This window comes from Capricornis sumatraensis, chromosome 11 (assembly GCF_032405125.1).
Source record: "Capricornis sumatraensis isolate serow.1 chromosome 11, serow.2, whole genome shotgun sequence".
NCBI classification, from domain to species: domain Eukaryota; kingdom Metazoa; phylum Chordata; class Mammalia; order Artiodactyla; family Bovidae; genus Capricornis; species Capricornis sumatraensis.
The window spans coordinates 99676987-99703959 of record NC_091079.1 but is presented as its reverse complement, the minus strand read 5'-3'; the positions used below and the strand labels follow the sequence as shown (position 1 = coordinate 99703959).

Genomic DNA, 26973 nt, shown 5'->3' with positions numbered 1-26973 from the left:
GAGTCGGACACGACTGAGTGGCTGAACTGAACTGAACTGATTCTGTGGAGTCGCAATTCCTAACCAAACGTTTTTCTTTTTTTCAACCTGGATCACATGTCTAGCAGTCATGGTCCCAATAGGAAACAGATGGCCCGTGCAGAAGAAGTTTTTCAAGAAGGCTTAAAGGAATTGTTTCAATCACATTTAATGAGAAGACTATTTACAACGCTGGCAGGGTAGAGGGAAATCGAGGAGGGATGGTAGAGGCGCCTGGGGCTCCCAGGGCACCAGTCTGGATCTCAACAAAGGGGAGGAACAGTCACCAGCACGTGCAGAAAGAACCCTGCAGGCGGGGACTGAAATTTGGGTGATGGTGCAGTGAACACACTGCAGCCTGGAGAGAGGAAGCTGGGGATGTGAGCACGCCCTCGCCACCCTGCTGGTGCCTCTCGCTGTTGGCGCCCAGTCTTGGATGCATCCCTAGACATCAGCCTCCCAGGCACAGGGCAGGGGAGGGAAGCGGGAAGCAGGGTGCGGGTGGGCGTGCAAATAGGCGCTGCCCACACAGCGAGTTCCGACAGTTGTTGAAACAAGCACGGGTCCAGTAATGGTTTTTTTCTCGTATGTAAAAATCAATTTTATTTCTAAATATAGCAACAGACAATTGGATGATGACATTTTAGAACATTTGCAGTAGAGTTAGAAATAAAAAATATCTAGGCATGCTGAAAACTATAAAACAGTATTGAGAGAAAGTAAAGACCTAAATAAATGAGAAGGGGACGACAGAGGGTGAGACGGCTGGATGGCATCACCGACTCCATGGACGTGAGTTTGGGTAAACTCCGGGAGTTAGTGATGGGCAGGGAGGCCTGGTGTGCTGCCGTCCGTGGGGTCGCAAAGAGTCGGACACGACTGAGCAACTGAACTGAACTGAACTGAAGCAAATGAACCGATACTCATCATTCATTGAAGGTCTCAATATTCATGGCAGTTCTTCCTAAATTAATCTATAGATTCAAAGCAATCTCAGTCAGAATCCCAGGGGATATTTTCGGCTTTTTCTTTTGTACTGGAGTGTAGCCAATAATAATTAGCTTACTGAATTTTATATTGATCAATGACCTTTAAAGTTGCCAATCAGTACTCCTGACAGCAAGACACAACTAGCGTTACCACACTGAGTTGATAGGGTTCCAACATGAAGCAAAGCAATGTGCGATTTTTGCTTGTGTGGTTTTATTACAGGCAAATGTGTGATCTTCCCATTAGACCTCAGAAGAATGGACAGTCGTTTTCTTATCAGTCTTTCCCCCTCCGCCACCACTGTCTGCCTTCTAGGGCTCCTTGGGGCCTGGGAGCCCGCCGTAGGCGAGAGCTCGCTTCCTTTCCCTCCACCCATGCCCTTTTTTTTTTTATATATGAGCTCAGTATCTTTTTAAGTTTGTTTTTTTTTTAATGTGGACCATTTTAAAGTCTTTGTTGAATTAGTTCAGTCTTGCTTCTGTCTTATGTTTTGGTTTTTTGGCCTCAAGGCATATAGGATCCTAACTCCCTGACCAGGAGTCGAACCCTCAGCCCTGCATCAGAAGGCGAAGCCCTAACCACTGTACTGCCTGGGGAGCCCTATGTCCCCTTTAACGCCTCCTACTTTAGCTCCTGATGAGAATTGACAGCACTAATTAAAGTAGGTAATTCTAAGACTTCAGCTGGAGGAGTTGAGTTGCCCAGGTCAACAGGAAGTGGTCTTTGAAGTGAATTCCAGTTATATTTTTAGAGGCATCTATTAGATCTTGTTTTCTGAATTACCTTCCCTCTGGGAAACAAGAAATATTTCGGTTCTCTTATCTTAAACTGTTTTGGAGGGATTCTAGATCATCTTTATTTTCTCAATGGTTTTCTCCAAAAGACTACTTTTCTTTAAAAAAATATACAGACATAAAAAGGTATAAAGATTAATAAAATGAATACTTCAATACAGACATCGTGAGAAAGAAAACGTTAAAGATGGAACGGAAGCTCCACGTGACACCCCTACCCCAATCCCACTTCCTTCCTACCTCAAAGCTAACTAATATCCTGTGCTGTGCTTAGTCGCTCAGTCATGTCTGACTCTTTGCAACCCCATGGGCTACAGCCTGCCCGGCTCCTCCGTCCATGGGATTCTCTAGGCAAGAATACTGGAGTGGGTTGCCATGCCCTCCTCAAGGGGATCTTCCCAGCCCAGGGATTGAACCCAGGTCTCCTGTCCTGCAGGCAGATTCTTTACTATCTGAGCCCCCAGGGAAGCCCAATTTCCTGAAGACAGTATATATAATTGCCCTGCTGTGCTGGGCTCAGTTGTGTCCAACTCTCTGAGACCTTATGGACTGTAACCCGACAGACTCCTCTCTCCAAGGGATTTTCCAGGCAAGAATACTGGAGTAGGTTGTCATTTCCTACTCCAGGGGATCTTCCTGACCCAGGGATCCAACTGGAGTCCCCTGCATTAGTAGGTGGATTCTTCACCACCAGGGAAGGCCTGTAATTGCCGTAGAGGCCTCTGTACTTTCACTCCATACACAGGTATCTCAAATAATAGATCAAGATACCTTTAATATAGTTCCCTAAAATAACCTATAGTATAGTTTTGAATATTTTATTTTTTATTAAAAAGGTGTTTTTCTGGCTGCTCCTTGAAGCATTCTGGATCCAATTCCCACACCAGGGATTGAACTGATGGCCCCTGCACTGGAAGTGTGGAGTCTTACCCACTGGACCACCAGGGAGGTCCCCTGGATGTTTTATATTTTTCATGTGAATGTTGTTATACCATATGTATCCTGCATTTATTTGTTGATCACTGCATTTTTAAGACTTTTTACAAATTAATACATGAAGTTTTATCTCATTCTATTGCTAATTTCAATAATTATTATAATGCGTAATTGCACAACTAGCGCATCATGATTTTATTCATTTTGCTACTTGAGGATGTTTGGTAATTTCCAACTGTTAGTGCCTCCAAACAATACGGCTATAGACATTACTGCAAATGTCTCTGTACCCATGCTAGAATATCTCCAGGATCAACAGTGGGAAATGGAATTGCTGAGTCACGACAGTTTCAGGATTGCTGGGTCCTTCCATTTCTACTTTAGAAAAAGCAATTTTTAAAATTTGTTTGGGAATCACTTTAGTGTACCTAGAGATTAATGCAAACTTTTGAGGCAATATTAGAGTTAATTTATATATATGTGCCCTAATCCTCATCATCGACATGGGAGGCTGGTCCCATGATTATCCATGGTTTTAAAAAACGGAAGCAAAGTCATGGAGAGATTAAATAGCATGTTCAACACCATAGATCGCTAAGACGTAGAGCCTCAGTGTCAATATGAGATAAAGTAGTAACACTTTATACAGCATGTGATATTGATGAAGCTTAGGATCCTATTTTGAATTTATAGAGAGAAGGGTGCTGGAAAGAAAGACCATTTCTGATCTGCTTTCTTTTCCCTTTTCTTTTTTTTTTTTTTTCACACATGAAGAACAAATTGGATGAACTCAACAAACGCCTTCATATAAAAGAGTCCACAGAAGGTAAGGAGTTGACAGAAAAAAGAACCAGATAAGTTTTGTTTTCTAGTTTTCAAAAACTGGAGAGACTTTTTTACTTCATAGTGTAAGCACAGTGTTTTCTTAAAATTTGAATGCGCATTGCAGAGTGACCTTTATATGATCTGGCAAAAGGTATTGGTTTTTTCTCTGTATACAAGGTGCCAGCTGTATAATAGAAAAGTTCTATTACCTTTCTTTTCCCCCTCAACAGCTTTTAACCCTCTGAAAAACAGACATGCTGTTGTGTATCTGATGGGTTATAAGTTAAGGGCTGAGGGGACTTCAGATGAAGTGGATGGAAGTCACCATTCATAGTGGTAGCAGCTGGTTCCTCTGCTGAAGGCTCCCCACCTGGAGAGTCGGTGTGTCTGTCAGGGGGAGGGGTGCCCGGAAGGAACTGTGTTAGAAGTCTCTCCCAAGAGGGTCTCGAGCCCTAACCCACCCTCCTCTTGTTCTGCATACGATTGCAACACGCCTGGCTTAGCCAGCTTCTGCAAGCTTGTGATGAGAACAGAAAGCCTCAGCGGTTTGTGCATTTCTTATTCCTGTTTCAGGGTGCTGACTGTTGGCCAAGCGCTCCTCTGCCCCGTGGCACTTTCATTTTAGAGCCTGTTGTGAAGGAGCTGGCCTGGTTAGAGCACGCCCTTCTCGGGGCGGAGCCAGGCCGCGGGGCTCAGTGCCTCTGCTTTCCTCTTTGTTGAGCGCCTTAGCCAACTGTGAGCACCTCGTGGCTTTCTCCCTCCACTCGGTCATTCTGGGTACCATGTGCATCCTGACGCTGCTCCCGTCCCGGCTGCCCCATCTGCAGGCCTGAGTCTGCGTCCTGGGCAGAGGGACCGGGACTGAGGGCAGAGTGTGTGCCCCTACACCCTGCTGGTGTCCTGGTGCAGGGTCGAGGCACGTGTCCATCCCGGGGTTTCTGGCCGGATTCGGTGCTTCTGCTTGGATGAGGCATTTCTCACTTCTATTTCAAGTTCACTGGGGCCAGCAGGGCAAGTGAAGCCCGTGGAGGAGGGACGTACATTCTCTCCCCAAGGACGCCGTCCTCCACGTTCCTTGGCGCCGGGTGGAAGCATACAATCCTTTACACAAGAGCAGTAAATAATTAGGAGCAGTGATGTGATCTGCCACCCAGGCTCTTCTTCTGATTTTGAAATTAGAAGAAGAGGGGAAGCCTCCTAGGCAGGTTACTGCAGCAGAGGCGACAGCGTCTTCTAACAGCAAGGGAATGACCAGAAGTGTGTGAAAAAGAAGACTCAAGCACAGCTGCCCAGGTCATGCAGTCAAGACGCACATGGGCAAATTCTCTTGAGAGTGTTATTAGCTAACATGGTTCTGTTTATCACATGTGCCGTCTTCAATCTGATTAAGCAAAGGTTGAGGAAACCCGCAGATTTTATTTCCTCGACTTATTTCTCCGCTCTGTAAAGATCTCCATCTTTTCCCCTCTCCCCTTTCTGCATATCCACCCTCCTGCTTCTCTCTGTGATAAAGGAACACACAGGCTCTTTGACATGTCATTGGAGGAACACGGCTTTAGAGAAAGGACTTGGTTGATGGAAGTTACACAAATCCTTCACAAACTCTAGAAGTGATTCAAAATATTTGACATCAAATCTAGTGGATGAAGGTGTCATTATATTTGGAAAAATTGCAATACTGCCTGACAATGCAGGAGAGGTAAGAGACATGGGTTCCATCCCTGGGTCTGGAAGATCCCCTGGAGGAGGGCATGACAACCCACTCCAGTGTTCTTGCCTGGAGAATCGCATGGACAGAGGAGCCTGGCGGGCTGCAGTCATGGGGTCACAAGGAGTCAGACACGACTGAATGAATTCACACACGGCACACCACGACCAAGAAGTATAGAGTCTCATGATTTGAGTTTTTCAAACATTCAATCAGCAAGACAGAGAAATATGACTGAAATGTTTCTTTTCTGAAAGCCACTAATGAAATAGTTAATTATGATAGCTTTGAAGGGACGCTCATGTTTTTTCTGATTCAAGCTCTGGCTCTTCGTGGTCCTAAAACATTTCCAGCTTGGGAAAAAAAAAAAAAATCTTTCACTTCGTTTTCTGGTGGCAGTGTGCTCTTGGGACAAAACCAGCCCCACACTCAGCACAAAGAGTGGCCTCACACTGCTGAGCGTGGAAGTAACAGGCGTCTTCTGGCGAACTGCTGACTCTCAGGGCCGGCCGGAGCTGGACCTAGCGACCTCATCTTTCCTTTGCTCTGCTCAGTGTTGAATACGTCTTATTTCTCGATGATTTCACATCACTGAGGCTTAAAGTTTTTACTTTTTCATGGCAATGGACCCTCATGAGTTAAGCGCCTGCCCTGAGCTGGGGGTTGATTTCGCTGAGACACCCTGTCAGATTCTGTCAGCCGTCTCACCGCCAGTTCCAACACGGGACTTCACGACGGCGACCTGAGATATTAGAGGGAGGTCATGGTAGCACAGCTCCTTGGCTTGCTCCTGGCTCTCTCTGTTTTTGTCCTTTTGTTTTTGGCTGTGCGTCATCCTCATTGCAGCGGGGCTTTTCTCTGTCGTGGGGGGCAGGGCCCCTCTCTAATCGCAGGGCCTGCGCTCCTCCCTGCAGCGGCTCCCCTTGGTGCAGAGCTTGGGCTCTGGGCGGTGGGCATCAGTAGTCGTGGCTCCTGGCTCTGGAGCCCAGGATCAGTAGTCGGGGCACACGGGCTTAGTTGCTCTGCAGCATGTGGGATTCCCGGACCAGGGGTCAAACCCGAGTCTCCACCATTAGCAGGTGAACTCTTCACCGCCAAGCCCTGGGGCAGCCTCTGATGCTGCAAGGGAGTCTGCATTTATTTTTATTATAATTAACGGATTAATATCAATAGACTTTTTTGGTAAAGTTGTCTGAGTTTATACAGCACTGTTTGCTCTGTATGCATAATAATGGCTGTTTGCAATTGCCAATAACTGGAGTGATATAGGAGAGATGCTACCACCATTACATGAAATACAAATGACTACATGTCACTGTCTGATCAGGTGCCTGTCTAAATTCTGGAGCGTGTGGGAGCCTCAGCGTCCTCTCTCCTGTCCGGTTCTCTCCCTTCTCTTGCTGTCTGTCCCCGTGAGGGCCCTGTCTCAGTCACTGCTTCAGCTGCAGAGTGCCATTTTCCTGGTCTGAGTTCCTTCAGGCTGCTGTGGTGTGCCTGGTTCATGAGTCTGGTCCCCCCCGGAAATCTTCGGGGTCCGCTCTGCTGGGGGGAACCTCGTGAATTCACGGTGCTGTGTGCGCTGTGCTCAGAGTAATCACTTCCCCTTTCTGCATATCTCTGAACATGTACTGAGGCTTTTCAACCATTTTGTAGACCTAAAGCTCTATACAAATGTAAAGTTGTGTTATTTTCCTGCCTAGTTTTTAAAAAAATACACAAGCTGATTCTTTCAGAATAAATCACGTGCCCTGAACATACATTTGTACCAACCACATCTGTAAAAGCTGTGCATTCCAATAGTGAAACAACTCAGGGTAAATTCAAGGTAACAGAGAATGGTATATTTAGTTAATGTTAGGTTATGTTTTATCACCGACTCAATGGACATGAGTTTGAGCAAACTCCAGATGGTGAAGGACAGGGAGGCCTGGCGCGCTGCAGTCCATGGGGTTGCAAAGAGTTGGACATGACTCAGTGACAGAACAACAATGATAAATGTTTTATTATAAACACTAAATTTACAGAATCAAGTCTTTCACTAAAGAACAATATAATCTTCAAAAATTATGATCTAAATTGCTTTCTAAAGCCCTAATATTTCTACACTTGTAATGAATCCCATATCTTAGTTGGATGGCTGCTATTTCTGTATCAGATGTATTTAATGTCTTGGCAAACGTACTAAATTTTCATTTTGAAATCCGTTGAAGTGGTGAATGAATGAATGAATGAGATGGGGATGCTTAAATTTCTCATAGCAAGCATTTCTGGCCCGGGAGCCAGGTGGAAGTTTCACTGTAAGAATAACTTCACTGTTTATTTTCACCTTAGTCTCTTCTCTGTTTACATTACTAAACTGTGTTTTATATTTTCTTAGTCAGATTGGCATTCACTATCATCTTTGTGAGAAAAAGGTAAAAATCATTGTAACACCCATGTTTGGCTCCTTATCACATCCTATGAGAAATTAGTTTGATTAGAAAAATGATTTAACCAACTAGTGATTCTTGTCAATTTAAAGCAGAGCCCTGAACAACTAGAGGGACACTCCTCTGTAGCTCTTTTCAATTATGAAATGCTTCTCACTTTTGTTATTTTACTGGAGATGTTAGTATTGCTAAAGAAAGGAAGAAATATACTTGTGTTTCTCTGTGCAAGTATCCTCATGTGTGTTTTGCAGAAGGCTTAGAAGAACTCAATACATAGCATAATTGTCGATGATTTATAGTAGGATCCAAGAGGAATTGGGTGAGACAGTAGTTTTTTTTTAACTTTCTCTTTTGTAGAGCCAGTTAACAAATAGCATTGTGATACTTTCAGGTAAATAGGGAAGGGACTCAGCCATATGTACACATGTATCCATTCTTCCCTCAACTCCCCTCCCATCCAGGCTGACACGTATCATTGAGCAGAGTTCCGTGTGCTATACGTTGTTGGTTATCCATTTTAAACGCAGCAGTGTGTACATGCCCATCCCAGACTCCCTAACTGTCCCTTCCCTCACCCTTCCCCCAGGCAACCATGTTTGTTCTCTAAGTCTGTTTCTGTTTTGTAAGTTCATTTGTATCGTTTATTTTAAACTCTGCATATAAGGGATGTCATATGATATTTCTCCTTCTCCAAACACTGAATTTTAATGACTACCTATCAGTATTCCTTGCTGATGTTGAAAATTTACTAAATTTGTTGTCGTTCAGTCGCAAATCATGTCCAGCTCCTCGCAACCCCATGGACTGCAGCACGCCAGTCTTCCCTGTCCTTTACCATCTCCCAGGGTTTGCTCAAACTCATGTCTGTTGAGTCAATGATGCTATCCAGTCGTCTCATCCTCTGTTGCCTCCTCTTCCTGCCCTCAATCTTCCCCACATCAGGGTCTTCCCAATGAGTTGGCTCTTCTCATTAGATGGCCAAAGTATTGGAGTTTTAGCTTCAGCATCAGTCCTTCCAGTGAATATTTAGGGTTGATTTCCTTTACGATGTACTGGTTTGGTCTCCTTGCTATTCAGGGGACTCTCAAGAGTCTTCTCCAACACTACAGTTCAGAAGCATCAATTCTTTGGCACTCAACCTTCTTATGGTCCACCTCTCATATCCGTACATAACTACTGGGAAAACTGTAGCTTTGACTATATGGACCTTTGTCAGCAAAGTGATGTCTCTGCATTTTAATAGTCTGTCTGGGTTGGTCATAGCTTTCCTTCCAAGGAGCAAGTGTCTTCTGATTTCATGGCTGCAATCAGCATCCACAGTGATTTTCAGTCAATTCAGTCACTCAGTTGTGTCCAACTCTTGTGACCCCATGGACTGCAGCACTCCAGGCCTCCCTGTCCATCACCACCGCCTGGAGTTTGCTCAAACTCATATCCATTGAGTCGGTGATGCCATTCCAACCGTCTCATCCTCTGTTATCCCTTTCTTCTCCTGCCTTCAGTCTTTCCCAGCATCAGGGTATTTTCCAGTGAGTCAGTTCTTCACATCAGGTGGCCCAAGTATTGGAGTTTCAACTTCAACATCAGTCCTTCCAGTGAATATTCAGGACTGATTTCCTTTAGGATGGACTGACTGGTTGGATCTCCTTGCAGTCCAAGGGACTCTCAAGAGTCTTCTCCAACACCACAGTTCAAAAGCATCAATTCTTTAGCACTCAGCTTTCTTTGTAGTCCAACTCTCACATCCATACATGACTACTGAAAAAACAGTAGCCTTGACTAGACATGACACCGTCTGAGTGGTGGGCTTCCCTGGTGGCTCAGAAGGTAAAGCATCTGCCTGCAATGAGGGAGACCCAGGTTCGATCCCTGGGTTGGGAAGAGCCCCTGGAGAAGGAAATGACAACTCACTCCAGTACTCTGGCCTAGAGAATCCCATGGATGGAGGAGCCTGGTGGGCTACAGTCCCCGGGGTCGCAAGGAGTCAGACGTTATCGTGGCTTGTTGACTCTGATTAAATTATAGGACTTCCCTGGTGGCTCAGACGGTAAAGTGTCTGTCTGCAGTGCAGGAGACCCAGGTTGGGAAGATCCCCTAGAGAAGGAAATGGCAGCCCACTCCAGTACTATTGCCTGGAAAATCCCATGGACAGAGGAGCCTCGTAGGCTATAGTCCATGGGGTCGCAAAGAGCCAGATATGACTGAGTGACTCCACTTTCTTTCACTTTCTTTCTTTCACTAGACAGACCTGTGTTGGCAAAGTAATGTCTCTGCTTTTTAATATGCTGTCTAGGTTGGTCATAACTTTTCTTCCAAGGAGCAAGCATCCTTTAATTTCATGCTGCAGTCACCATCTGCAGCGATTTTGGAGCCCCAAAAATAAAGTCTCTCTGTTTCCACTGTTTCCCCATCTATTTGCCATGAAGTGATGGGACCAGATGCCATGATCTTAGTTTTCTGAATGTTGAGTTTTAACCCAACTTTTTCACTCTCCTCTTTCACTTTCATCAAGAGGCTCTTTAGTTCTTTGCTTTCTGCCATAAGGGTGGTGTCATCTGCATATCTGAGGTTGTTGATATTTCTCCTGGCAATCTTGATTCTATTAGAGTGGTATCATCTGCATATCTGAAGCTGTTAATATTTCTCTTGGCAGTCTTGATTCCCGCTTGTAATTCATCCATGCCAGCATTTCACACGATATACTCTGCATATAAGTTAAATAAGCAGGGTGACAGTATACAGCCTTGTCATACTCCTTTACCAATTTTGACACAATCTGTCATTCGATGTCTGGTTCTAACTGTTGCTTCTTGACCTGCATACTGGTCTCTCTGGAGACAGGTAAGGTGGTCTGGTATTTCCATCTCTTTAAGAATCGTTCAGTTGGTTGTGATCCACACAGTCAAAGGCTTCAGTATAGTCAGTAGATCAGAAGTAGAAGTCTTTCTGGAATTCCCTTGCTTTTTCTATGATCCAGCAAATGTTGGCAATTTGATCTCTGGTTCCTCTGCCTCTTCTAAATCCAGCTTATACATCTGGAAGTTCTCGATTCACATCTTGCTGAAGCCCACCTTAAAGGATTTTGAGCATAACCTTGCTATGAATGCAATTGTAGAATAGTTTGAACATTCTTTGTCATTGCCCTTCTTTGAGATTGGAATGAAAACTGACCTTTTCCAGTCCTGTGGCCACTGCTGAGTTTTCCAAATTTGCTGGCATATTGAGTGCAGCACTTTAACGGCATCATCTTTTAGGATTTGAGATAGATCAGCTGGAATTCTGTCACCTCCACTAGCTTTGTTCATAGTGATGCTTCCTAAGGCCCACTTGGCTTCACACTCCAGAATGGCTGGCTCTAGGTGAGTGAGCACACCATCATGGTTATCCAGATCATTAAGACCTTTTTTGTATAGTTCTCCTGGGTATTCTTGACACCTCTTCTTAGTATCTTCTGCTTCTGTTAGGTCCTTACCCTTTCTGTCCTTTATCTGCCCATTCTTGTATGAAATGTTCCCTTGGCATCTCTAATTTTCTTGAAGAGCTCTCTAGTCTTTCCCATTCTGTTGTTTTCCTCTATTTCTTTGCATTGATCGCTGAGGAAGGCTTTCTTATTTCTCCTTGCTGTTCTCTGGAATCTGCATTCAGTTCGGTCTGTCTTTCCCTTCCTCCCTTGCCTTTCGCTTCCCTTCTTTTCTCAGATAACTGTAAAGCCTCCTCAGACAGCCACTTTGCCATCCTGTATTTCTTTTTCTTTGGAATGGTTTTGGTTACTGCCTCCCGTACAGTGTTACAAACCTCCGTCCATAGTTCTTCAGGCACTCTGTCTACCTGATCTAATCCTCCGTTCATCACCTCCGCTGTATAATCGTAAGGGATTTGATGTATGTCATCCCAGAATGGCCTAGTGATTTTTCGCTACTTTTTTCAATTTAAGCCTGAATTTACCAAATGCCCTCTACTAAATGACTACACTACAACTACATTGGATCAAGACAGGGCGAGGTGCTTTACATCCTTGCTTGAAAAGAATGCAGCGTCTCAGAGAGCTATGAGGCTCTGGGAGGTTAAGCTAGAGAATCACAAAGCTATAAAGAGCTGAGATGAGATCTGACTCCAGTTCTATAGGACACTAAAGCCTCTGTGCTTCCCTCTGTAAATGCTTCTTATTTTAAGGGTTGGAATAAAGAGAGAGTGTTTGGAGAGAATCTCAGTGCCCAGCAGGGTTTGGAAGTTGTTTCTGAAGCAGTAGATGCTTGGATACAAACTGCTGGTCATATGAGCGCCTCAGCAGGCATGACTCAGGCCGAGCTCCTGCCTGGAGTAAGTGGGCCTTCCATCCAGTGTGCTCTCCATTAGAATAACCCGGCAGGCGGCATCCACCTGGAAACTGTCCAAAAAGCTAGGACAAGAGTAATGGGCCGGGGCGGAGACCTGGATTCTGGGTGCTGTCGTGTAGCTGAATTACCTCACACAAATCATGAATCCTCAGTTCCTGCATCAGTAAGAGGAAGATGACACTGGTCTGCCCAGTCTATCTCTTGGGGTTATATTAGATGGGTCATATGTAGAAAGCCAGGTCTTGAAAGTCATAAAGCACAATATTTTGTTTTCAAATAAAACAGTCATTTACTTATCCAGGTCAATATTTGGCAATGTTGGAGGTAGAGATACATGGTAAACAAAATAAATAAAAGCCCTGTCCTCATTAAGTTATTATTTTATTGTGAGATTTAGCCTGTTGAGTTACAACACAGTGTTTTAAAGGCCAAGGTAAGAAAGACCAGGACGCTAACAGAGACATCCAGTCGAATCCCAGAAGCGGTTTACTCGGCAGTAAATGATAGTGGACACTCGTAAGGCCAAGGGAGAGAAAGGAGGTAGGAAAAGCAGAGACCTGGGGTAGAGAGTCTGTGGTAAAATGTAAGAGCATATTATTGTGGGAATGAATGTTTGAAACACAAACAGAAAAAGAGGAGAGATTTTCATGTGGCTCTCAAGTCAGCCAGCTAATCTATGGGAATATGGGTCAGAAAGCTGAAGAAGGCAAAGAGATACACACTCCAGTCTGGACAAGCAAACGCTGGAAGACAAAAAAAGAGGGCTGGGGAAGTCCACACCACTTAAAAAGATTCGCCTCCCAGTACTTGCCAAATGTGGTATCTGGAGGGGAACTGTGGCATGTCCCGAGAATTCCAGACACTATTGTAAACAGGGAGCTGGGGTGTGGCATGGAGGCTCCGTCTGGAACCTCATGGAGCAGGAGCCCTGCCTGGGAAGACTAAAGGTATGCTAGATCTGTGTCAAGAAGTCATGAGGAACATATTTCAAAACTAGAAGTTCATCTCCAGGGCGGCTGGTTTCAGGACGGGGACCTTACGTGCACAAAGACCAAGCTCCAAGTCCACTCTGTGGCTCAACCAACAGGGACTTTTTGCTATCCAGAAATGCCGTGAGTGACTTGCCTAAGGTGTCGTATGGAGTAGCAGAGCCAGGCAGTGAGCAAGAACCTGATTCTTTGATACCTTGATAAACCGAAAAGGCTCAGTCACTCAGTCGTGTCTGACTGTTTGTGACCCCGTGGACTAGCCCTCCAAGCTCCTCTGTCCATGGGATTATCCAGGCAGGAATGCTGGAGGGGGTAGCCATACCCTCTTCCAGGGGATCTTCACGACCCAGGGATCGAACCCCGGTCTCCTGCATTGTAGGCAGACTCTAACACTGAACCAGCAGGGAAGCCCTGTTAAACCCCCAAAAGGAAGTCTAAATTTGGATTCTGGGCTTAAAGTGTTTCTTACTGCAAAGATGATTTCACCTCTTATGCTTCAGGAAGACTCAAGTAGGTTCTTTCAGTCATTGGGGAGCTCGTGGGCTCTTAGGAGACTGCCAAAGCTACTACTTTTTTTTTTTTGCTTCATCTCATATATGGTCAGTTAACAACTGAGGAAAAGTGAGTCAGATGATGATATATTTGTGTTCCGTGTGCCAAAAACTCCAGTAGTGCATATATTGGGAGCTAGGAAGCCCCCATTTCTGAAGAAAAGTGAGTCTGTACATATAGGGCAAAGGCGTAAGGAGAGATGGAGAAGCTTAACTAGAGACACGTCTCAAGAGAAAGGGGCTCTTTGGGCGTCTTGTCCCCTTTCCCCTTCCTCCCTCTCCTCGCCCGTCTTTTCCATGGGAGCTGACCCATGTGGCCATGTGATTTGCCGCCCCCTTTTGAGGGTGAGGAGGGCAGTTATGCCAGGACAGAGGCATGAATGGGGTGTGGGCTCACTGTGTCTCAGCTCCCTAAGTTCTGGAAGGCTGCACTGGTGCCCAGCCCGTCTGTGGCAGGTGCGGGCTCTGTGCTCCTATTCGGCCACGCCAGGGTCTCCGCTAGAGTGGGCGCCAGGCTGCCTTGCAGTTATTCAGGCCATGTTTCTTTCTCCCATGGAACTGTGAGCTTCTGGAGGCTGAGAGCCTCAAGACTTCCAGTCTTGTCTGGAGAATCCATGGACAGAGGAGCCTGGCGGGCTGCACTCCACGGGGTCACACAGAGTTGGACACGGAATGACTCAGCACGCACACATGATTACCCAAGACCTGACACACATGTTTGACAAGGGAGGATATATTGACAACACGTTTGAAGGGAGACAAGTGACAGGATTGGTGGAAAAGTTATTCCCAGGGGAAAGAAAAGGCGTCACATGTATCATAGCGTAGAGTTGCTGACAGTGATTAAGGGCCGTCCTGCAAATCAGTCAGCCTTCATGGAGTGGAGGGATGACAAGAAGTAAGGCGGAACCAGAGCTGGTGGCGTCTACAGACTGTGCAAGACTGGTGACTGATGCCTGCTCTAGAGAGGGTGGTGCTGGTGGAGGAACACAGTTGCTGCTTCGCTGTCCTCCTTAATGGGGTAGACTGGATAATCCACCAGGCTTGCGTTTGAGCTTGGAGGAATGTGTTGGGTAAGCATGGCAACTTGAATGATAAAAACAGAATAGCTTCTCAAAGAATCTTGGTACTTCTGCTTCCAGCTGAAACCAGGAAATTCAGAGGCAGCAAAAATGAAATCAAGGAAAACGTTAATGGAAATTTTGAACCTAGAAAAGGTTTGGTTTGAGTTTTGAAGGACAGTCTGACCTGGTTAATAACTGCTCCCAAGTACTACTGTTATGATTTGCAGGCTTTCTATGTATTTGTTATATATTTCACTTATATAATATTTAGCCTATTACTTTCTAATTCTTAGGGGTGGGTCCCTAAATTCAGCAGCTTAACCAAGGCTTCTACATTTACTGCAGTGCTGACGAAGCCCAACTACCCAGCACAGGCTTGTGTTGTAACAGTGTGGGCTGTTTTGCCTCAAATCAGCAGTTCTACTTGGGAGGGTCATGCAAAGTAATCTACAGAGTTTTCTCTGTTACTTGTGTAGAATGGTAATACTTTAATTAAAGCAACATGTGTACATAATTTAATAAGTGGATGCCAGAAATGATTTTCTCTAATAGAAATCATAGCAAAATTTCTTTTTTTTTTTGGTTATCACTTAGGGAATTGTGAATTGCCGAAGCCTCAGCCGCTATTTCAATCTGTAGGACCCCAATTTCTAAGGGTCCATGGCAATTCTGACTTTGGCCTACCTAAAATGGGCAGATCAAGCTTGAGGCATTTATTGTGGGTATGGAATGAAGGTTTGCCCGCTCATGTCCCCTGTCTTCTTAGAAGATGAAGGTTTTAAACCTTTATTTTTTCCTAAGAGGAACCTACATTCTGGGGTCTTAACTGAGTTCCTTGCTAACTGACAACCTTCCTTTTGTATTCAAAGGCCCCTCTTGAATGCCACTTATTTTATCTATACATGTTCCTTTAAGTTCTTACCTAAAGGGTCTTCCTACGTGTCACAAAGCTACTTACTTTAAACGCTCATTACTGCTCACTTTTTATGCTGAAATAATGTGTATTTGAGTTGCAGTTTACAAATAATGATCAAAGAGTGCCTTTCTCTTAATTAAATCGTTGGTTAATTTGATGAGCCTTTCAGGGTCAAAGGAATTAATTCTATAAAAATACAACTGTCTTGACTTCCCATTCAGCTGAATCATTTCATAATTTACTATGCTTCTTTCCCATGTGGATTAAAAGTTTTTACAACTGGAAAATAATTATTAAAATAAGTATGGCATTTGAATTACAGTTTTGATGACTGGAAGCCTTGACCCATGCTTAGGTGATCAAATAAACCACCAAGGTAATAGGAACACTAACCTGATTAAATTAAGGAGAAGGAACTATATTATTAATAGTAAGCAAGCAAATGTTGCACAACTTGACTCTCTTCATTTGAGTCTTTAACATTTGATGTACATTTTAATCTGTATTTAAGACAGATTATTTTTTCTTTCCTAGAGAGACATCTCCTCTACGGACGGCCTGCCGTGCTCTATCGGACTAGATATGATATCTTATATCACACTGACTTTGAAAGCGGTTATAGTGAAATATTTCTAATGCCACTCTGGACATCATACACTGTTTCTAAACAGGTCATTGAGAGCATTGGGTTTCATGTTCTTCATGTCATTATGCTCCATGCCTTAACAGAATGATTGCTGGCAGAACAGAATTTTGTCTTAGAAAAGACTTTAATTTTTCCTCATGAAAGAAATCCTACATTGGCTCTATTGTGAGATATTTTGAATTAGGCTTTCTGCCATGTTCTAATAACTTCACGGTATATGTGAAATAGCATAGCATACTAATTCTGTTAGTTTCTTTTACTCTGCTTGTCATGGCCCAGTAGTTTCAGAAGCTATCAAGATTTGGCTGTGCGTTTTAATATACTTATTATTTAGAGCAGTTTTAGGTCCACGGCAAAATTGAATGGAAAGGACAGAGAATTCCCATATACCCACGGCTCCACACATCACAGCCTGACCCACGAACATCATTTTGTTTTTTTAATGAAGGTTTGTTTTATGTTGGGGTTTCAGTTTTGGTAAAGATGAGATAGTTCAGTTTATATCAGAAATTAGAAAAATTTATTACAGTCGAGATATGTTTCTAATTTCTGAATACAAAGGACTACTTCAACTGCCCCAAACATAGCTTCTTATTAATTTGTACTCAGGCACATACATCAACAGTTATTTTTTTTAAATGAGATATGTCTGTATTATTTCTCAGAATATTATTGTTTAAGCTGTCTTCTGTGGAATCTCATTCATTATGTCAACAGTGAGATTTCTGCCTTCTGTATTATTGTTTTACCTAAGACTGATAAGAGAGTTCTGCTAGTAGAAAAAAAGAGTTTGAAAATTACTAGCTTTGTGATTTAAAAGTGAGGTCTTTTTTTTTTTTAAGAGTATATTTTTCCTTTTTTGGCCGAGTGGCACGTGGGATCTTAGTTCCCTGACCAGGTATGACCCTCACCCTGAGTTAGAAGTATGGAGTCTCAGCCACTGGACTGCCAAGGAGGCCCTCACTTTTTTTTGTTTATTTTAAAGAGGGACTATCGGAGTATGAGCTGTAGTAACAGCTAGTGGGGTTTTGACTTTGGCTGTTTGGAACCAAGCAGTCTGGTTCAGTGCCCCTGTTGGTCTGGTACTGTCTCCCCTGTGGCTTTGCTGACGACCTGTGACTCACTGTTCAGGCTGACGTCTCTGACATCGCTGCACACCTGACCAACTGTGTCCGGCCTGACGTCCGCATTTCTCCGAGTTTCAGTCAGAGCTGTTTGGCCTACAAAAATGATAAACAGATGTCCTATGGATTCCTCTTTCCTCCTTGTAAGTTACAGAAGACCAGGATCTAACCATTCTAGAGGGGTGTTATTTTGCGGAGTCTGGCGTGTGCAACTTGGTATTTAGGATTTCGGTGGTTTTTAGAGGGGTGCTCAAGAGGTTGAGGAGATGAACTTCTCTGGGAGCCTTCCAAAAGCAGCCAGGAAAAGAGACCAGCTTTCACAAATCCTATTCCCGGGGAGTTCTAAAGTGCAAGGGAACATTCAGTGTGTCTCCTGACATCATTAAATGAGAATCTAAAAGTGAAATAGAAAATTAATAAGACATTAATCTTTTAAATAATACTATAGATGTGATCTCTTAATACATGAAGCCCTTTAATTATCTCTCATTACCTTGATGACATTTTTTAAAGTCCAAATTACACTGGTAAAGTCAAGGAACTATTTTACATAATACTTAGTAGACCCAAGATTAGGTTGGAAGCAAAAGAACATAAAAATTTTATTTAAGGAGAACGAGTGAGTGAAGAAGAGAGGTGGAATGGGAAGAGAAGTAGGCGATGGCATAGAGAGGGGATAAGTGGAAATGAAAGTAGGTCCAGTCACTGCATGCTGTTTGGGTCATTTTACAAGATGACCTTTTTGTATTGATGTCGATTTTAGTGTGTAATAGACACTATTTTGTTTTCCTAATGTTTAGATCTGAGCTCGTCCCCAGAAGCTAAATACGATGCATTCCTTGTAACCAATATGGTTCCAATGTATCCTGCTTTTAAACGTAAGTCCAATATTTACCTAGTAGATTATTATTTGTGGGAAGAAATGTTTCTAAATTTACCACTTACCTTTCCTACCTCTATATTCATTTTAATAACTTTCATGGGTTTAGCCTTTATAATTTTCAACAACCTTTAATGTAAATTCTCTACTGCTAATCCAATTTATGAATCTGTGAGGGAGCTTGGTGGGTTATTATTTATCCCTTGTTTATAGTTAAGAAATTAAAGGCACAAGAAGTGCCTCGGGTCATGAATGGTAGAAGCTGAGCTAAACCAAGTTTGTGCTGCGACTCTGTTGTTCTATTTCAGTGTGCACTCTATCAGTGGTTGAGTCTTCTCTGTACTTTGGAGGCTGTCTAACCTCTAATAGCATCTGTATTTATTGAATGTGACAGTAAAAGCTGTGAACAACCCTTCCTTTAGGGGAATGGTGACGATGTAGTCTGAACATTGATCCTGAAACCTAGGAAGACCTTAACGAGTCTTCTGAATCATCAGAGTATACACTCAGCTGGTTTTAGGGCTGTGTAAATTATATACACTCATAATTTATTTCTATACCATGTAAATATTTGTGAGTGATAGTGATGAAATGAATGGTATAAGCATGGTGAGCTCTGGCTCCCAAACTGAATTCTGGTCCCTGGAGTGTGACCACTGCCTGTGTGACCATAGAAATGCCATTTAGTCTCTCATTTGTAAAATTGTAAGATTTGATTGCATGACTTTTATGACTTACATGGATTTGTAACTTAACTGTCCAGTCCATTTTCTATTTCTGATAACAAAGAATTTATTCATCTACCCATCCATCCATCCATCTACCCATCCATCCATCTTCCTTCCACCCATCCATCCATCCATCCGTCCATTCATTTTCCAACCATCCATTTATCCATCTTCCTTCCATCTACCATGCATCCATGCATCCATCCATCCATGTCTTCAAAGACAGAGAGGGCATTATGGAACAGACTTGACCTCCCTTTATTTCATTTACAGCAAGCAGACCTGGATGCTTCTAGGAAGGGTGGGAAAAGGAAACATCTCTACGTAATTTCACTTAGTAAAGGCGCACTGGGCTGTGTTACATGACTCTCAGGACTAAAATAAAATTTCAGAACAGAAACATGAGATGGTGAAGTGTCATCTACGGGGCCGTGCCTCCTCAACTTGACATTGGTGAAACGGCCAGCATGGTTTAGAGGAAAAAAATATTTATTTGATGTCCTCAGTTAGTAAATAAGGGCTTATTCAAAGGTAGACTCTGTTGCATATGAGTGAAAATTTAAAGTATGCTTTTAAAAGAAGGTTTCCTGGTTTGTTCTCAGGCCCAGTGGAGAAATGTTTCATAAACTCACGTAAATCCATTTGTCATAATATTACATGGAATGCAGCTTCATTGAGTTTCCACAAATCTGGGTTTCCTGGATTTCTTTCTTCTTTGCTAATGCCTTTTTGACCAAGTAGCAATAAAGGAAACACACACACACGGTCCCACCCTGAGGCTGGCGTGGCCAGAGGCCCTTCACAGAGGGCCCGCTGTTCTTCAGTGGGGAATGGTTTTTCACAGGCCACATTTCTGCGGGTTTGGCCTTTTGACTGTTCCCATTGTTATTTCTTTCCCTCTGTCCTCTCCAATTTTTATGCTTAAGTTAACGTTTGAACTTCTCCCCCACTGTCCTCCCTTCTTTATTCCAAATAATTATCCATGGTGTTTTGGCTCTGGTGGCTGCTCTGTCCTTCTCATTTAGGATAGAGGATCATCAGCAGTTGAAACCCCGTGGGAAAAATGCCCAAGTATTTTTTAATTAGAGGAGGTAAGAAATGATAACAGCCTGAACCTCATAACCCCCATGTATCAGGTTGGCCAAAAAGTTCAAGTGTTTCAATCACATTGTACAGAAAAACCTGAATGAGTTCTTTGACCAACCCAATAGCATTGAGTACAGTAAGTCATATCTAACATTTTGGAGCCAGCTTCTCTGGTTTGCATTGCCCGTCCTCTCTTGCCTTTTCTCTTCTCCCTTCCACCCCTGTCCTTGCCCCGCCATTGACTGTCGTGGAATTGGAGCTAGCCTGGACAGAGAAGTCTTCTCTAGAGGATGACTGTGAAGCTGAGAAATGCAGAGTGAGACACCCGGGGATCCCAAACCAAGGGCAAGTTTTCCAGACAGAGGGAGGAGCATGTGCCTTACTCCGAAGCACGTTCAGCAAGCAGGGGCAGAAGAAAGCCTGTGGCTGGGGAAGAATGGGAAGGAGAGCCACGGAGGGAGGCAGGGGCCCCGGTGGAGAGCTGGGGGTTATTCTAATTACGGGAGAAATCATCTGGAGTGTGAGAAAAGGGTGCTGGGGAGCGTGAGTCACTCTCCGATTCATGGTGTAAGAGGATCCGTCTGGCTGCTCCAGAGAATGGCCGCATACAGCCCGCGGTCCCCAGCCTTTTTGGCACCAGGGACCAGTTTTGTGGAAGAGTTTTTCCGGGATAGGAAGGGGATGGTTTGGGGATGATTCAAGTGCATTACATGTATTGGGTGCTTTATTTCTGGTATGACATCAGCTCCACATCAGATCATCGGGCATGAGATCTGGAGGTTGGGGACCCCTGAGCTACAAGGAAGAGTTTCTCCCAGGGGGCCCAGGAAGTAGACTTCTGTGGTAGCTCATTGCAAGAGAAGATGGTAGCTTAGATCAGTGTGGATGCAGTGAGAATGGTGAGGAGTGGTCAGCTTTAGAAGACAGGGCTGTGCTTTGGAGGTCTCACTGACAGGACTTTGCCACATGTGTATGAAGAGAGCAGACAAGTCCAGGGTGAGTCCTAGGATTTTGACCTGAACATCTGAGAGCGAGTGCCACTGACTGTGATGGAGAAGCCAAGAGATGGAACAGGAGTGAAAAGGAGAATTAAGAATTCTGTTTGAATAATTTTTTGTTAGATATGATTATGAGGTCTTCAAATGCACCGTGAGATGGGTGGTTGGATAGTATGTCTGGAGCTGCATGGAAAGGTTAGGGCTAGAGACATAAACTTGGGAACTAGTCTATGACATTGTGAAAGAAAAAAAAGTAGATTAAGGCCTTTTTTCAATTTTTCACAAACACTATACTTCCTCCATTGCACAGCTATTCTGTCTTCCTGGAATGTTCTATCTCCACCTCTTTGCTCAAAAATACCCCCCCTATCCTTCAGATCTCAGCCTAATAACCACTTCCTCTGCAAAGCCTTCCCTGACTGTTCACCTAGGTTAAACTCCTCTACCAATGAATGTCTCCATGTCTTTTCTGGCTCATAAATGACACACACACAGCTAGTGCTTTACGATGGGTTGTTCTCAAGAATCACAACAGCTCTATTGTCTCTTAACTTGTGATACGTGTCTTGTTTAACACATCCTATAGAGAATTCGGCCAAAGCAAGGAGTTTTGTTCACAAAGAATTGATATTGTCTTTGCACAGGCATCTGGAATTATTTCCAAAGGGTTCTGGTGAAGAAATATGCTTCAGAAAGAAATGGAGTTAATGTGATAAGTGGACCAATTTTTGACTATGACTACGATGGCTTACACGACACACAAGACAAAATCAAACAGTAAGCTTTTAAATTCCAAGATCTCACTCAAAAATATTTTTCAAATACTCATGTACCAGAGAAGAGCTGATGCCTCTTAAACCTGTTCTTTGAATCTCCTTGTGAATTCTTCAGTTCTTTCGGGCCTTTTATGAAACATGGCATTGGGGGTTGAAAGAAACAGGAATTTGTGGTAAATAAATGCACTTTTCAGCTCCATCAAAGAATATGTATCAAAAGATTAAACTTTTTTCATTTATTCTTTAATAACTCATGGAAATAATTTTCCCTTGTTTCCCTTATTTGGGGGGGGACTTTTAAAATTCCTTAGGTTTTCTGAGTCAGTACATCTCAATAGGAAATTGCATATAAACTTTGATCAAATCTCATTTCTGTCCCTCTCTGGTGCTATTAGGGATATAAAAGAATTGGGCATACTCTATTCATGAGGAACTTACAGTCTGGTGGAGAAGGCAAGAAGATATAAATACAACGAATTCATAATAGATTAGCACTTAACTGTATACATGCATGAAACAGAGTAACACAAAATATGACAGGGTTTAATTGTGAGACAGAGGAGCCTAGTGGGCTGCCATCTGTGGGGTCGCACAGAGTCGGACACGACTGAAGCGACTTAGCAGCAGCAGCAGCAGACAAAAATGTTAATTTTTTAAATATAGATAAGTAATAAAATAGCTCTTACTCCCTTTCCAGTCATCCATAAGAGAAATTTTATCTTACTCATACATTTATTGATGCTTATTGTTACAGTTTCAAGCTCAAATTGTATTATCAGCTTAATCGTAATTTCAGTATTTTGAAAATGATTAAAATGAAGATAAAAGAAAACTAAGTAAGGAATGATCACTTCCTATGCTGTGCTCTACTGGCAAAAATTATTTACGCTTAGCACTCAGTCCTTAGAAGTTTCTTTAGTAAATGAGTTCTCTGTACCAAGTTCAGGCCCTCACTGTGGCTTGAAAGGGCTATTCTCCTAGCTCCTGTGTTTTCTGCCTCTGGCCCATTTGATGCAAATCTATGCGAGTTATTCTCCTGAAATGTGGGCCTCACAATGGTGCTTCCCAGCCCGGAAGCTTTCAGCGGAGCATCACGGCCCAAACTCCACACCGCCCCTCCTCCTGCGGGGCTCCCTGCCTCGCCCTGGCTTCCATTGCCACTCCGCGGACCTGTCATTGTGTCCAGCCTCTGAGTCTGGGTTCAGGCGGTTTTCCTTTGTCTCGAGTATCTTTTCTGCTCTGCCAGGTTGAGAAAGGAGATCTGGGGCATTGAAAACATGATATTCAAAGACAGAGACGTGGGTTAACGCTTGTGAGGGAGACAGCGACTCCCTGGAGGGGAATCTCCCTGCAGTGGCTGGGGCAGCGCTCACTGAGCACACCTCACAAGGCGCCCTCCCTCAGCCCTAACTCGCCTTGCCTCCCCGTGCCAGGTACGTGGAGGGCAGCTCCGTCCCCGTGCCCACGCACTACTACAGCATCCTCACCAGCTGCCTGGACTTCACGCAGCCCGCCGACCGCTGCGACGGGCCGCTCTCCGTGTCCGCCTTCGTCCTGCCCCACAGGCCCGACAACGACGAGAGCTGCAACGTGAGTGCAGACATGGCGGCCCTCGAGGCTTCCGCTTCCGCTTCCGCCCGCGGTCCTTTATCTCACGCGTATTTCCGGTTCCCTGTTCGTTGCTTTAAAAGTCTTTATATTGTTATTATTATTTTTAAAATGTACTTGTTTAATTTTGTTTCTTTATTTAGGTTTTGCTCGGCAAGTACATAGGTCCTTATTATTATCATTATTATCCAAACTAGAACATTTCTGGAAGTGGAGGGAGGATGCTATGAAATATCAACTACAGACAACAGGGATGAGCCGTGCTGAGATGAGGGGCACAGTTTCACCCTATTTGTAAGGCATCAGGGGAACTTGTTTTAGTTGGAGGATCATTGCTTCCCAGTGTTGTGATGTTTCTTCCGTGCGTCCGTGTGAGCCGGCCCTAAGCACACAGGTGCCCCCTCCCCCCCTCCGGGCGGTCACCGAGCCCCGGCTTCAGGTGCCCTGCGTCACACATCACACTCCCTCTGGCGACCTGCTTTAGGTTTGGTAATGTATATGTTTCAGTGCTGTTCTCTCGAATCATCCCACCTTCTTCTGTTATTATCTTGTAATTGGGATATAGGTGCTTTACATTGTCGTGTTCGTTTCCACTACACAATGAAGTGAATCAGCTGTATGTATACATATTAAATAAAACGAGGCAAATGACTGCGCATCAAGTTTATAACATAACTGCACAGAGAAAAGAATTCAAATAAGTTATGCATTTGTACCCTGACTATAGGGCTTCCCACGTGGTGCTAGTGGTAAAGAACCTGCCTGCCAACGCAGGAGACATAAGAGACGTTTGGTCCCTGGGTCAGGAAGATCCCCTGGAGAAGGGTATGGCAACCCACTCCAGTATTCCTGCCGGGAGAATCCCATGGCCGGAGGAGCCTGGAGGGCTATAGTCCACAGGGTTGCAAAGGGTCAGACACGGCTGAAGCAACTGAGCACACGTGCACTCTGACCACACTCCCTGAATGGGATATAGTTCAAGAACAAATAAAGCAAGCAAAGGAAATTTGAACTTTACACAGTAGATGTGGTGTTGCTAGTGATGTTGATATTTTAATTTTGAAAATTAAAAAAATGTAGTTATAAAAGAGCAGTCTCCTTTGGGATTTGCTGACAGAATTCATCTTTGTGTCTTAAATTATATCCCCACCGTTGAACTAGAACACACTTATTATAAAACATTTGGACTATACAAATGGGTATACAAGTTGAGTCTTTGGAAAGGACCCAACGAAACTGCCTAACACTTGGGAACTCTGTGTTCTAATGGTGTTTTAATTTTCAATGTAAGGGTATTGTGCATTTAATAAAGTTCTATTTCAGTGTTTGCTCTTAACAAACGATAAAAGTGCTCAAATGCCTTCAGTTTTGCAAAAGACAAATATATTTTGAAAACAGTGAAAAGTAGCACAACTTTGGTAGTTATTGAAATGAGGAAAGAACGGCCAGGAGCTCATTATATCCTTCACTCTACTTTTGTGGCTGTTTGAAATTTTCATTAATAAAAACTAAAAAAAATTTTTTTTTATATATTGGAGTATAGCCAATCACTCTGGAGAAGGAAATGGCAACCCACTCCAGTATTCTTGCCTGGAGAATCCCATGGACAGGAGATCCTGGTAGGTTACAGTGCATGGGGTTGCAGAGAGACCCAACTTAGTGACTAAAATAACAACAACAATAGCTAATTAACAAATGTTGTGAAAGTTTCAGGTGACGGCAAAAGGATTCATTTGGGGATATATATATATATTTTTTCCCCCAATTCCCCTACCGTCTAGATTGCCACGTAACACTGAGCAGAGTTCCCTGTGCTACACGGTAGGAATTTGTTGGTTTTCCATTTTAAATATAGACACAAACACACAGGAATATATGCTCAAACATCAGACTCGGATGTGTAAGTTGTAAGGGCAGGTGTAACAGGTCGCCCCATTCTTAAATAAGACAGATGACTCGATTCACTTATTCCAATGTGAAAGCAGGGCGGCAGGATGAAAAAGGCCCAGGAAGGCAGGCAGGAGCCATGCTGTGTGCGCCTGGCCCTGGTCGAATGCTGCGCTTGGGGGCAAATCACGTGACCACTCCAGGTCTCTTTAATTCGATGGAAACCTTGTGCTTTAAGGTTGATTTTAGAATAGTCTCTATGCTTTTGTTTATAGAATAGAAGGATCAGAGCTAAAATCTCCAGAAGAAAAGCAGTCAACAAGCAGTGCTTAAATTCCTTAATTATTTATGTAAGGTAACCTGGGAAAAACCAGGCTGTGTTTAACACAGTCACTCCTCCAGGCAGCCTTCCAGGGGAGAGCAAATGAAACAAGCACTCTGCTTCACTAAAAGGCAAAGAGACTTAAGAATAGCTTTCAAGACAGATTTTCAGCTTCATGGACAAGGCAGTTTTGAGGCTAGGGCTTCAATTATAGGTGAAGATTGACCTATCCGAAACAAAAAACAATGGATTCAGGAAAAGATAGAAATGTGAAATATGGCTAAAAAAAAGCTAAGTAAGTTTGCCCAGAATATTGGAAATGAAGATCATAGTGGGAGATAAGGTTTTAAAGGTTGCGTAGAATCAAATTTGAAATAAAAGTCATCAGGCCTTCCCTGCTGGTCTAATGGTTAAAACTCTGTGTTTCCAAAGCAGGGGGCCTGGTTTCCCTCCCTGGTCGGGGAACTAAGATCCCACATTTCATGAGGCCAAAAATAATAATAATTAAAATAGAATAAAAATAGGCTTAGCAGCCACGGTAGCAGGTGTCACCGTTGGTCGAGTCCATGTCAGCCGTCCAGTCCTGTGCAGCCTGGTCTCCTGTGTCATTTCTCATCAGCTTATTACCCTATTAGGCTGGTACGTATGACCCCCTCCCCTTCCCCTTTATTGAGTCTTGAGGAACCTGTGGCTCATAAAGGAAAAGTCTGTAGCATGGCTATCTGGTTGCCTTCTACCTAGTCGGTAGAAGAGCAGAACTTTAGATTCAAGACCTCTGTTTTCAAAAGCCCATCCTCTTTCAAATCTATCAGATTTCTATAGTGGAAGCTTGGAGCCTTAGCATTTTTTGCTTATTGCATCGACATTAGTGAAGTGAAAGACACTCAGTCGTGTCCGACTCTTTGCGACCCATGGACCGTGTAGTCCATGGAATTCTCCAGGCCAGAATACTGGAGTGGGCAGCCTTTCCCTTCTCCAGGGGTTCTTCCCAGCCCAGGTCTCCTGCATTGCAGACTGATTCTTTACCAGCTGAGCCACAAAGGTAACCATAAAAAATGTTTAGGCATGAGAGCAATGTTTTGGCCTCTGTTTTGGGAGATAAATCAGAATTGGAGGAGATGAAGCATGGTCCTCAAAGGGCTTTGGCGGGATTCCCAAGATTGAGGTGATGGAACTTGAACTGGGGTGTGGCCTTGGAGATTTCTAAAGGAAGGCGGAAGGCAGCAATAGTGTATTTTGCAAGAATCAGTAACCCTTAGAAATAACTGGATGGGAGGTGGAGGAGCCGGGGAGCGTCAGGTGAGAGAGGAGCTGTTCCCAGCTGATTGGCTTGGCCTTCTCGATTCTGATGGTCTACACCC

The 26973-nt window shown here is 43.8% G+C and overlaps 1 protein-coding gene across 4 annotated transcripts in view; it reads left to right on the top strand.

Moving 5' to 3' along the window:
* The window catches only part of ENPP2 (ectonucleotide pyrophosphatase/phosphodiesterase 2), a 129379-nt gene that overhangs the window by 98402 nt on the left and 4004 nt on the right, over positions 1-26973 (top strand). For 2 of the 4 annotated variants that reach the window (XM_068983867.1, XM_068983869.1), the window contains exons 19-25: positions 3513-3564; positions 14720-14794; positions 16092-16228; positions 17335-17470; positions 18128-18205; positions 21664-21796; positions 23229-23385. In XM_068983867.1, coding sequence (XP_068839968.1) covers positions 3513-3564; positions 14720-14794; positions 16092-16228; positions 17335-17470; positions 18128-18205; positions 21664-21796; positions 23229-23385 — 768 coding nt within the window. The remainder of the gene's footprint in view (positions 1-3512; positions 3565-14719; positions 14795-16091; positions 16229-17334; positions 17471-18127; positions 18206-21663; positions 21797-23228; positions 23386-26973) is intronic. The other 2 variants (XM_068983870.1, XM_068983868.1) reach the window with 1 other exon arrangement.